We start from the raw sequence: 13,023 nt of genomic DNA on the forward strand, positions 1-13,023 counted from the left end.
ATAGTTAAATCATACCAAATTTTCTTCCCATTTTATTTCTAGATTTTAAATTAGATATAAAACTACTAAATTATTCTTAACTTTTCTCTAATATCCCGATATAATTTTCTCTCCTGTCTTTTTTTTTTTTTTTTTTTTTCAAATTTCACAAGTTATAAATTTTTATTAAAAAATTCGTACGAAATTTTATAATTTCTCTCAATTTTATGTTAAAATTTACATTTTTTTTCTCGGTATAGTATTTTTACAAATATTTTTTTTATCTTATTATATTATTACAGTAGATACCTTTTAATTAACGAATTTTCAATTAATTGGTAGATGATATTATGATTATATCCTATCTTAATTTATAATAGAACAAAAATTATTAGTCATTTTATATAACTTATTTTTTTAGTTATTGGATGTATTTTTATTTACCACAATGATATTAACTTTATGACATTTGATGACTTTTTATTTACGAAAATATCGCTCAATTGTAAAATTGATGTTTTTGTTGCATTTTAATTATAATTTATTTATGAAAACACTATATTTTTTTGTATTTATTAATTTTACAATTTATTTTTTCTTTTTTTTCCTTTAAAAAAGAGAATTTTACAAACACGAAATGCGTGTACGAGAATATTAATATATATATATATATCTCTTTCAAAATAAAATTTTGACGAAAAAAGTAAATAAAAGAGATGGAATAAGTCAATAATTATATATATACTATTAACGTTGACCATTCTTTAAGCTTTTTTAAATTTCCAAAACACCCACTAATCATCCATTTATATATATATACATATATATATATATATCACATTATATTTTTCTTTATATGTAATTTTCTCGATTATCATTTTAATTTCTAAATATTTTAAATTTTTTGCACAAATGAAAATCACGTGGACGATTGTTAGTTTATTTATTACAATAGAATATTTTTAATTTTCCAAAATTAATAATTATAAAAAAAATCTTATATAATATTTAATTTAATTTGTACAATATTATAATAAAATCAAAACCTTAAGAACAAAATATAACTAATACACAATTAAAATCAATATTCACACACATAATATATACGTATTTATATACGTGAGTGTCTATATATATATGCATATATTTATACTATGCTATACGCTATTTGGGCAGAGTTGTCAACGTAGTAGTGTGGTTCTCCTCCCATTATATCCTCTCGATCTACACCGGAGAAAATCTGATTTTCTAATTATTTTGTTGTTTTGTTCTTAAATTTTTTTATTTTTCTTTTGGATTTTCTTTGCTGTTTATTTCCCGGATTGTTTGAGGGTAAACTCATTGTGGTGTCTAAATATATATATACATGTATGTATGTTTGTGTGGTATGCTTTGTTGGAGGAATCTAGGGTTTGTAAAGCAGAGTTGATTCTGCCTATTTTTATGCGGTGACTACTTGATTGAAGCCCGGGCACACAAGGCTAGGCACGGGAAGCATGGCTTTACAGAATGAGCAGCATCTTGGTGGTGGCTATTTGCAGAAGTTCAGGCTTTACGAGACATCTTCGGTATGATTTTGTAACTGAATTGTTTCGATCTCTTTTTTTGGCCTCCCATGGATTAATCCTTTACCTCGGGTCTTTGTAGATGTGTGGTTTGTCTGGTAAGGAAGCATGTAGGATGTTGCTCAATGGTCGGTGATTCAAGACTGAAATTCGACCAAAAAATGGATCTTGAATCTTTTCTGGCTGTTGTTATTCCCTAACAAATGCTAGCTTCATGTATAACCTAAAATTTGAAAAACTTTTTCCTTCATCAAATTAGATTTTGATCATGGAGATCTTGATAATTTCTGTAAGAATAGACGAGCAATTTTCTGAGATTTAGAAAAATCCAGAGGTTTCCCTATCTTGTTTGTTTCGCATTTTTCTCACTAAATTTTGTGGAATACGGTTGGATCTTCACCCAAATTTCTCTAAAAAAGCTTATTGGAAATGGAATGGTTACACAGTGTATAGCCATCTGGGATGGTGGTGGCCTCGAGCAATCTCAATTGCTCAGCACTCTGAACTTTACATCCAGCCATTTTTTGATATGAGTTTTATTAAAGTCGGATAGTTTATAGGCGAAAATATAGAATTACTAGCGTGACATCATGTCAATAGCTGGAGGAAGGATACAACTAGAGAGTTGTGCAATTGCTAGTATTGATGCAGTAGTGAAAGATTCTCAAACCATGATCAAAACCCTATAAAACTGAAAATTTGGTACGTGAGGACGTGCATGCATGTGCATGATTAATGCATGAGTGGAAATAAGCGTTGCCCAACAATTAGCGGATACGGCATTAAAACAGTACTTTTAACATGTAATTAATTATGCACACGAAGTTATTATCTTTGTTTGTGTTTGGATTGAAGGATTAATTATGTGTATAATCCATTCTTATTGAAGAAAGTGAATATAACCTTGTTAAAAATTGTCTGATTTAACCCTATTACCTTGAAAAACTTCGAGTTTTTATTATACCGGACACGTGTCCAACATTATGTTTAAGTCTTAAATGTTAGGTCTTAATTTTCCATGATGCGATAGCTGCATACATGCTATACTTTTCTAGAACTTCATGAGGAATCCTATGTCTGATTCCTCTATATATTTTTATTTTATTTTGATTTAATTTACTTTAAGCTGGTAAGGATGGAAAATGTTATTTCTCGTTTGCATCTATGACCACTTTTGGCACCAAATTAATAAAATTGACTTCTCAAACAAAATAGTGAAAGGTGTATCAGAAAGAAAATGCATCTCTTGTGTTTCTCGCGTGGATGGTAGCTAGTAATTTGACCTTTTAGGTATGAAATCTGTTGCCTAGACCATGGATGAGAAAACAAAGGGAGAGAGGAAAGAACAATTACAAGATAGGGAAGCTTGTACCAAATCATTGTAATCTAAATTTTGTGAACCATCAATGCTATACATTGGGACTCTACGAGGTTATGCGAAATTGATATTAAAAAAAGATATTTCTTGGGAATATTTCTGGGCGGTTGTATCTTGTGTTTATTTGGCGAGGAAAACAAAAGGAAAGCAGTCATTTGAATATTTGAAAGGAAGGTGAAGTCTTAGGGTTGTATGCCTGGCATTTATTTTCATACGAGGCCTAGTTAATTATTATGACGGTTTCTACTTTCGTATCAAAGAAAGAGCAATGCTGATTCCAATAGTTTTATATTTATATGTTTGCATTGTGATTTTTCTTTTAAATTTGGAATTATATTGCTGAATATTTCTAAATTTGGGAGTTTTAACTCGACATTTTTGTGCCGATGAGATGGCTGTTATGAACCTAACGACCCTTTTTATTTTATTTATTCGGTACTTGCAACTAGAGTGGGATTGCTTTTCTATGTTCGACATCCACAGTTCTTTTGTTGTCATTCGTCATGTACAGTAGCTTCATATGGCTTTGTTTGTCCCATTTCAAACTTACACGTGTTGAATTAGTTCTGTCTTTCAACATCTCCTCTTGTTTCTCTTTACATGGGAAGTTAGTGGTCAGAAGTTGTCACTTGTTAGATTTCCATTCTAATATATGCTGATACTATTTATGTTCGATTCAAATTTAGAACTTTTATATGATTGGGCGGGACAAAAGCAGAACCTGTTGGAAAGTCTTAAAGATTAACAGATTAGAACAGACTGAGCTGATCATTATCGAAGATTCAACAACATATTCAGAATTTGATTGCTATGACCTCCTGAGAAGGATACATGAAGGAAACATGTCTACTGGTGGACTTAAATTTGTCACCACCTGTTATGGGATTGTCGGTATGTTATATTCTCAGTATTCCGTGGCCTGAAATCTGTGTGTGTTTGAGCTCAAGAAGCAACTTGCCTTCTCCACCTCTGTCCCAGATACTTACTAACAGCTTTCCTGTGGTTTTAGGTTTCATAAAATTTCTGGGACCATATTACATGCTGCTTATCACTAAAAGAAGGAAGATTGGCACCATATGTGGTCATGCAGTATATGCCATTGCCAAGAGCGAGATGATTCCTATCCCCAATGCTACTGTTCAATCAAATATGCCTTATTCTAGGAATGAGAACAGGTGTTTGCTGATTTTGCATGTAAATGTAAAGTGGTGGTGATATTAGGAGAGTACTGAACTGTAAATTAATCATGCTCATTTGGGGTGTGTAGATTACTGTCTTAATGTAGGCTTTTCTCTAATTTTGTCTTGTTAGTCTACTGTGTAGCAGTTTTAGACCACTTATACACTGGTGGTGGTCTCTGATTGTTTTGCTAGGCACCACCACCGGCTCTGCGTAATGCCAATCATATGAAATTAATTAATTTTATGTACATACTAGAATATTTGCTTGTTATTTGAGTTCAAACAGCTGGAATACCTGAAATAAATATTTTGTTAGCCTTTGATACAATTTTCTTTGCACCATTGCAAGTTTTTTTCCTCCCAGTAACTGTGCAGGGGCACATGATGATGTGTTGTGATGTTAATTTGCCATGTTGTACAAAACAAGGTATTATCATGGTACACAAAAAAGGTATTACAGAGGTTAAGCAGGGCATATATTACTTTTTTGTTATGTACTTATGTTCATCTTCAATGAATTTAAGTTTCATTTTTGGAAATATAATGAACTATTTATTTATTTGCTTTTGCCCCTGCCTTCTCTTCTGTGTTGATTAATAGATACAAGAAGCTTCTCCGGGCCGTGGATCTTACAAAGGACTTCTTTTTTAGCTACTCCTACCATCTTATGCTTAGTCTTCAAAATAATATGAGCAATCATGAAACAGGACAAGCTCTATATGAGACAATGTTTGTCTGGAACGCGTTCTTGACTCGCGGAATTCGGAGTCAGCTCAAGAATTCAATTTGGACAATTGCATTACTTTATGGATTCTTTAAGCAGGTAATTACATTTTCAAGTTTTTCAAGAGTGTGGCTGTTGCGAGTTAATTCACCAACTACTACTCAAGTCTTTGTAAGATTGTATTTCTATAGTATTATTCGCTGGTCCGCGTCACATTTTTGCTTACTATTCTGGGTCTTGATGGTCATGATGGATTATCCCTCGTCAAGTTTTTCAGAATATACTCCTCTTTGCATTTCTCTGCGATTTTCTTTTATCTAAGGTGGAAATTTTAAGAGTAAGCTTTCGAGGATGTGTGGCGGTTATACTTGGTTTTGTTGTAGTTCTTTGGTACTACGTGGTGTAGCAAATATGTTGATCGCTCCTATGTTTATATTCCTTTTCTTGCAGAATCATGTGGACCTATGTATTGTTTATTCTTTTTAACAGGTTGAACTGTCAATATCTGGGCGTTATTTCAGCCTTATTCTCATTTCTAGAAGATCCCGTCATTATGCTGGAACCAGGTTTTTAATTATTTATGATTCGTGTCTTTTTATGATTTTGCTGCTAATTAATGAATTAGTTCAATACATGTAGAGCGACAACTGTCATTTCATGTAGAAGCAACAAATCATTTTCAGCGAATTATTGACTTAAGCTTAATATATTGTAGCTAGTGTATTGCTACAGGGGCTTGCTAGGCACTTTTGTGTGATGGATGACCAAAGATTATGACAACTGAGACACCTAATCTTTTCTTTCTTTCTTATTATATACTTTGACCATGTCCCTCTCTCTTTTGTATTTCAGATATTTGAAACGGGGGGTTAATGAGAAGGGACGCGTGGCAAATGACGTTGAGACCGAACAAATTGTGCTCGAGGAGGCTCTTCAAGGAAGTCCCCTACAGATGTCTTCTATTGTACAGAACCGGGGATCAATACCCCTTTTTTGGTCACAAGAGACATCACGGTTAAATATCAAACCAGATATTATACGTATGGCTCATAAAACTTAAAGGCTGTTTCAAATCGTTTCTTTTTGTCATTCTAATGGTGATTCCACATCTTCTTCCAGTATCAAGAAAGGACCCCATGTTTGAAGCCACTAAACTTCACTTTGAGAATCTTGTCAAGAGATATGGGAATCCTATCATTGTATTAAATCTAATTAAGGTAATTTTGGTGTGGACTGGTGTTCCAAACATCTCTATGCTTTCTAAGCATTCAGTTCCCTGACTTTATTTTTGGTTCATGTCTGATTTTCCATTTCCTTTAATTCTTGATTTTCAGACTCGTGAGAAGAAGCCTAGAGAATCTATTCTCCGTGCAGAGTTTGCTTATGCTATTGAGGTTATTAATAAAGATCTTACACCTGAAAATCGCTTAAAGTTCCTTCACTGGGATTTGAATAAATACTCGAGAAGGTATGGTTGCGCTTGATTTCTTTTGGCTCCAATGCATTTTGTGAGTTACAAGTGATTGACTCAATTGTTTTTTTGTCTATTTTTTCAGCAAAGGAACGAGTGTGTTGGCATATTTAGTCCAAGTAGCTGTTAATGCATTGGAGTTGACCGGATTCTTCTGCTGTCGGGTATACCCATCTTCATGGTAAGAGAAGTTTATTAGTGGATCGAGTTTGACTTGAGTAATTCCAATACTAGAAACACATTTTTTCGTTCTTATTCCACTTAGTATTTCTTGGGAAATTGTCAGTGCGAGACGTGAGGTTGATTTAGGCTTGAATTATGTTACTTTGGTGGTGCAATCGCCTGCTACAAGTTCTAGTTCTTCAGAAAATCGATGTGCCATTGGACAGTTTGTCAAAGTTACTCACAATGACTTGTAATAGAGGCACAAACTCTTATAATTTCAGATGTGTTGCTTATCTTGGCGTTACTGGATTTGTGCTCCTTTGGCTCATCTGATAACCCCCACATATGTTTTTTTGTCATTCTCAATAGAATATGCAATTATCCTCCCAAAGATGATGTATTTCATGTCTGGGGATATTGGTGCAGTCACAGATTATTGAGCTCCTGGGAGCGAAATATTTCTGTGTGTTTCTCCATATCTGACCATCTGTGGAAACTTTTTCAGTGAACTTCAATGCAGTAATAACTGTAATGTTAATTGCGCCAATGAGGATCTATGCGATTTGATAAAGGATTCCAACAGCTTGGATGAAGAGGACGAAATTATGGAAAATGGTTCCGTGGATGGAAGTCATTTCGTCAAACCTCCTGCATTTCAAAAAGGAGTTTTAAGGACAAATTGCATTGACTGTCTGGATCGCACAAATGTTGCTCAGTATGTGTATGGGCTGGTTGCTCTTGGTCGTCAGCTGCATGCTTTTGGGTACACTGATGTTCCCATCATCAACCTAGACTCCCCCTTGGCAAATGATTTAATGAAGATTTATGAGGCTATGGGTGACACCCTTGCTCTACAATATGGTGGATCTGCAGCACACAATAAGGTAAATGATGTGGCTCAGAAGTTATGTGGTTATGATTGCACTAGAACGAGTCGGTGGAAAATTTCACTTAACCACTTTATATATATGTGTTCCCAAAGCTGGGGAAATTTAAAATAATATATTTTCAAAGGCTGAAAATATATGAGTCGTTTATGGATGAAATTTCTGCTTAATGAATGTAAGGTGACGCAAATGACATATGTCAACATTTAACCTTCGCTTAGAATATTTACGACTACTCGTGACTGTCAGGATGAGCCACAATGGAGTTGATTAATGTGAGATCCATATTTTTCACCTTTACGAGAGCAATGGGGATCTTTTTCATCTGACTAGATGATTACATATTTTAAACTAAGAAACTTCTGTATGCTACTTCAAAATTATTTTACTTTTTGTTATTTAACAATAGTTAAAACTTAGTCTGCTCGCCTTGATCAAATATAGGAACCAGTAGCTTGGTTATGTTTGATCATTATCTTCCTGCTGAAGAGCCAAAAGTGGATTCTTCTGTTTGCATAAAGGCATTGTCTCATCAAAATTGGGTATTTCAAGTTTTAGATTATTGAGTGCTGACAACGTGATATTTAGTCTATTTGCACTACCTGGGAGATAGGTCATTTTATCAGTTCGATGATATCAACAATTATCAAGCATTGTCGCAGTTATGATGCTTTGAATTAACTCTATTCATTGCATGAGTGTGTCAACCATGCCTCTGAGGAAAAGCTGTAATCTGTGATAAGATGTAGATCTGTGTAGTCCTTCCCTTCATTTATCTTCTGCTTGATTATTCAATTGAAGCCTATGGTTTTCTTATCTATACCAGTGCATTAAATGTTATTGCCTCAGAATCATGACACAGGATAAGCACTCCACATTTGCTATGTTAAACAGATATTTTCGGAAAGAAGAGGTCAATGGAAAGCGGCAACTCAATCCCAGGAGTTTTTGAGAACTCTTCAACGCTATTACAGTAATACTTACATGGATGCGGAGAAACAAGATGCTATTAATGTGTAAGCCAATTGGTTCTCCCAAATTTTTAATGAAAGATATTAGAGTTAACTTGGTTCATTTTCTAATTTATCTATCTCGTCAAATAAGTTCTCAGGCACATTTTGGGTGTAGTCCATTTATATTTTATAGTATCACAACTATCAAGATTACCACATTTCCAGCTTAATGTGTAGTGCTTACTTCTGCTTCTTACCATGTGCAGGTTTTTGGGATATTTTCAGCCACAACAGGGTAAAGCAGCTCTGTGGGAACTTGATTCTGATCAGCATTACGATGTTGGAAGGCGTGGTTCTGATTTCACTGAAGAAAATGCCAGGTGATTTTTAAAATTTAAGTGTTTGTGTACTTGAAGAGAGCTTATTGTTAGTCTAATGTTCGATAATCAGACGTTCCTATGTCTTGTTTAGTTCCATTTCCTAACAGTATTCATCTCTAAAGTACTTCACTTAAGCCAAAGCGAAAAGATATTTGTAGATTTTTGCCTTTTCAATCTTCATCTAAAACACCCAATTAATACAAGATGGCAGTTAAAAATAGGGTAGGCATTGTAATTTTATTTGTACTGTTTTAGAATATTGTAATCTAACTCATACTCAAAATCCTACTTCATGAAGTTTCATTTTCTTAGTATTGTGGGTATCTTCATTTGCATTTTCTCCGATTTCCTTGATGTGAAATTAGAATCTTACATATCACTCATTCCCTTCTTTGGCAGCAATATCCTTGTTGCCCAACTGGAAGAACCTGACAGGAAATATATTGACATAAGCATCTGATAAATGCTTTAACTCTTTATTTGTATTTCAACTGATAATTATTTCTGGAAATAGAATTCATTTGGACAAAATTGTTGGGCATCCCCTGGTTGAAGTATTTGTGAAGAGGCTATACATCTTCAAGGCTTATTTGCGGTCGAACAAGTAGGGTCCTTGAAAATTCCTTGATTCTCGTTTATTTGAGTGTATAGGTCAATTATCAAAAGGTCACTCTCCGATGGAAACATTCTGTGCGATACCAACTCACCTATTGATGATGCAAATGCTGAAAATGTGGATAATTCTAACAAACCACTATCTGGAAAGACTCAAAGCTGTGACATTGGTCTTTCTGAGTCAACTCCAGAAATCTCAACTTGCGGAAGTGAAGTATCTTTTTCCAGGCGAGTTTTCTTAATGATATATCTTATATCTGGTAATTTTTGGAGTATGAATGGATGATCAGATTTTTGGACAACTAAATAGGAAATTATAGTTTAGCTGTTCACTTTGTAAAAAATAATTAGTTTATCTTTTTGACATGACGTTAGCAGTTGCTGTTTGGCTGTACTGTTTATGTTGTTCACTCTTTCTAATGAAGACTGTGTCATGCAGGTATACCCCCTCAATGTCCCGCAGACAGCTTTTTCCAGATATGCAACCAGATCTGTATCTCGAAACTGAGGACATGTACTTATATAAACGTGGAGATTCATTCAATTGCTCAAATTTTTTTGACATTGATTGGCTTTCTTCATCTGGAAATTCATGTGAAGAGGAAACATATGAAAGGTAATAATTGTTTAGATAAGAACTCTCCATTTTGCTCTCATGTTCTATTCAATTTAAGAGAATATGAGGGAGGGTGGAGTTTAGTGAAGGAAGAGATTTTTGGGGAAAATTTCTAGTACATTTCGTTGCTGGAATGTGGTCCAGCGAAAGCAAAATACAATCTTTTTGTTTATGTTTAATCCCAGCCACGAAGCTGCTAACTATGATTCCAGGCCTTAAATTCTGACCATTAATTAATTACTAACTTGAATTATTATCATTACTAATTCTACTTACGTAATTGATACTAATATCTTTGATACTACTTTCCCTTCATTTGTTCAACTATGTATTTTCTGGAGTTATATCAGTTTGACAGACAATTCAATGTCTTGACATTTTCAGATCTACACTAATTGGCTCGTTGTCTACTGGTTTGTCTTCGGGTGAAGTTAAACCGGAGAGCAGCTCCGCCAATGGGTCTGGGTCCCTCTTGGAGGTTAGTTCACTTGCATCTAATTTATTGTTTGGCTGGATGATTAACGTCTCACATCTATCTCACCATACATGATACAAATAATCCGTCCGTCTCCCGCATATTCTTGTTAAGACCCACAATACAAATCTTTAGCTTGACTTGGTGTTGCATGCTCTGTCCAAACGAGCGAGTGATTTGATGGATATCCAGTCCGCATACATGTCGACAATACTGAACCAAATGTTGACTGTAGCTAAAAAAATGAAAGAGACTATGGGGATACAAGCTATAATGTACAACATTAAAGGACTTTATTAAGTTTTCATCTTGTTGATCGAGTGTTTCTGGAGTTTTCATTTTGTTGATTGAGTGTCTCATCATGCAGGGTAAGGAACCCGCTGCAGAAGATGTGGGCTCTGGTACATTGACTGGATTCTCTCAAAGATTCGTACATTGGGTTATGCATGGAGATCTACTTTTTCCTTGAAATTCAACATTTTTTAATCTGGAATTGAATCCATCCGAAGGATGTGCATCAGTTACTGGAAATAAATATGGCAAAAAATGATACTAGAGAAATGGACAGGTCAAGAATTTTGGTACAGAAGATGGAAGATTTCACCGAAAATAACTACAAATTGTAAATTTGCAGGCATTAATTTGCGTTGAGAGTATCATTTAACCCCAAAGCAGAGTACAATTAGACCCTTTTAGATCCTTATATTCGGTCCTTCTAAATTCCTATAAATTTTTCTGTCTTGTAAATATTAGTAAGGAGTTATTTTTTTAGGATTTTACATCTATTATATTATATTGCTGAAATAATTTTTCTCTGTCCATTACATTTTGTTCCCCTGCTATCTTGTTCATCGTTTTCTCTAATTATTATTATTATATTATTATTATTATTATTATTATTATGGTGGAAAAATAATCATGTGATATAAATATATGAGCCTCCTCAGTGATGTTAATGTTGAGGTGTTATAACACCCATATATTTTTTTTATGACGTGAGAACCTGCAGCTGCTATTTTTCGGTGCGCACTGGGTAAATCCTCGGATTAACACAATAGTTTGTAAATTACATTAGCCAGGTAAATAATATTTGACAAGCTCTGTGTGATAGGCTAGTTCAAGAAGATGTTGGTAGGAAAAATTGATTTCCTGACCTTTGGATAAGAGTTTAGCTATTTCATCAACTTTGACACACCCCTAGCAAGTTATAACACTCATATTAATTACAACCAATGTGGAAGTATGATATAGCACACAAGCTACTATTCCATGTACTTATTTGAACGCCATTCAAAGTTTTTTTTTGTTTTTTTTTTAAAAATTTTTATTGTGTTGAAAAACACTTACTCACGTGTGCATGCATCAGACTCAAACATATAGACGCGAGCTTGCATGCACCATGGGAAATTGTTGGAGTGGCTGGTCGACATTCACATGGGGCTCCCCACTAATTTTCAGCTTTCCTTTCTTATTTTAATTTATTTTAATTTAAAATAAATTTATTTTAAATAAAAAATTCATAAATCGGATTGTAAGTTAGAAAAATATTTAAAATTAATACTATCATTTATTTTTATAGCTGACGTGGGTGACAAAGGATTGCCTGAATTAGCAGAATTCGGGTGGTCCACTAAATCAGGAGTCCAGAACTCCAACAATCTTCTGCTCCAATGAATCAACTAACAGAGTCGAGATCCAATGTTTGATCTCTTCGTGGCTGTCACCTGCTTCACGAACATTAGAAACGTAAGAAAAACCCTCAAACGCTCAAGTCAGAACACGAGGTAATAAGGTTTGACTGAAAAGTAATAACACAAAAGTTGTTTCTAGATTTTCGGAGACTGAAACTTCTACATCACCACTTCTTCCACTTGAAAGGTTTATACCAGAAGATTTTGAGAAATACAACACCTTGTACAACCCAAATTCAGCAATGACTTAACACTGTCTTAAGCTAAAACTCCTAGATTCAATACAATCTTCGATTGATATTACAAAAGTGTGTGAAACAATTAAATGTTCTAGCACAAATATGATCCTCAATGATTAGATATCTAACTTGAATACGTGTGATTTTGAATTGTGTAGACTATGAAACTTTGAAAATTCGACTGAAATTTTGATCACAGTAATAGCTTTTTGAGTGCAAAGTGTTCGAGCGCTTCCCTCAACTGATCTCTATCCCTATTTATAAGCACGATTTGCAACAGTCAAAATTACATACAAATTTATCCGTTCTTCATATTAATTTCTCGTTGCTTGAGCTGTAAGTCTTAGAGACAATTTTTGAGGAATAATACAACCCACGCACCGACGCTGTTGCAGAGTCTGTTATGGTTTTGTCTCTTTCCCAAAATGATAGCAATTCAAATTTAACCTGACTTTGAAAAACTTGGGAATGTCGTATTGACTGCAACTGATTTTTGAAAAAACTAGGGAATGTCGTATTGGTTGCAACTGATTTTTTTGATTATTCTTCGATACTTATCAATTGCCTAGTCTTCAGTTGAGTACTCTTGACTGACTTGAGATAATCATCCAGTCGTGGTTCAATCAAGGTATTAAGTTCAGTCATCGTCATCAAAAATATTCTTCTCTCGTTTATTTGGAAATCTTTAGATTAGTTGTATAAAA

General features: G+C 34.1%; 1 protein-coding gene across 1 annotated transcript; it reads left to right on the forward strand.

The window, feature by feature from the left end:
- Positions 1–1,155: 1,155 nt before the first annotated feature.
- On the forward strand, positions 1,156–11,208 carry LOC140877110 (phosphoinositide phosphatase SAC2-like). Its single transcript, XM_073280633.1, has 16 exons — positions 1,156–1,547; positions 3,609–3,813; positions 3,932–4,097; positions 4,704–4,926; positions 5,317–5,393; positions 5,680–5,867; positions 5,947–6,044; positions 6,162–6,295; positions 6,384–6,479; positions 6,969–7,347; positions 8,245–8,366; positions 8,570–8,683; positions 9,335–9,526; positions 9,738–9,914; positions 10,299–10,392; positions 10,757–11,208. The coding sequence occupies exons 1-16, from the start codon at positions 1,476–1,478 to the stop codon at positions 10,856–10,858; spliced, it is 2,439 nt and encodes an 812-aa protein (XP_073136734.1). The 5' UTR covers positions 1,156–1,475; the 3' UTR covers positions 10,859–11,208.
- Positions 11,209–13,023: the final 1,815 nt, after the last annotated feature.

Source organism: Henckelia pumila, chromosome 2 (assembly GCF_033568475.1).
Source record: "Henckelia pumila isolate YLH828 chromosome 2, ASM3356847v2, whole genome shotgun sequence".
Taxonomy (NCBI): Eukaryota; Viridiplantae; Streptophyta; class Magnoliopsida; order Lamiales; family Gesneriaceae; genus Henckelia; species Henckelia pumila.

Bases quoted from the DNA above. Each gene is read 5' to 3' on its own strand.
- LOC140877110 (XM_073280633.1), top strand. From the start codon at position 1,476: ATGGCTTTACAGAATGAGCAGCATCTTGGTGGTGGCTATTTGCAGAAG. The intron at 4,927-5,316 runs GTAATTACATTT...TCTTTTTAACAG, and splicing joins TTTATGGATTCTTTAAGCAG to GTTGAACTGTCAATATCTGG. The intron at 7,348-8,244 runs GTAAATGATGTG...TATGTTAAACAG, and splicing joins GATCTGCAGCACACAATAAG to ATATTTTCGGAAAGAAGAGG.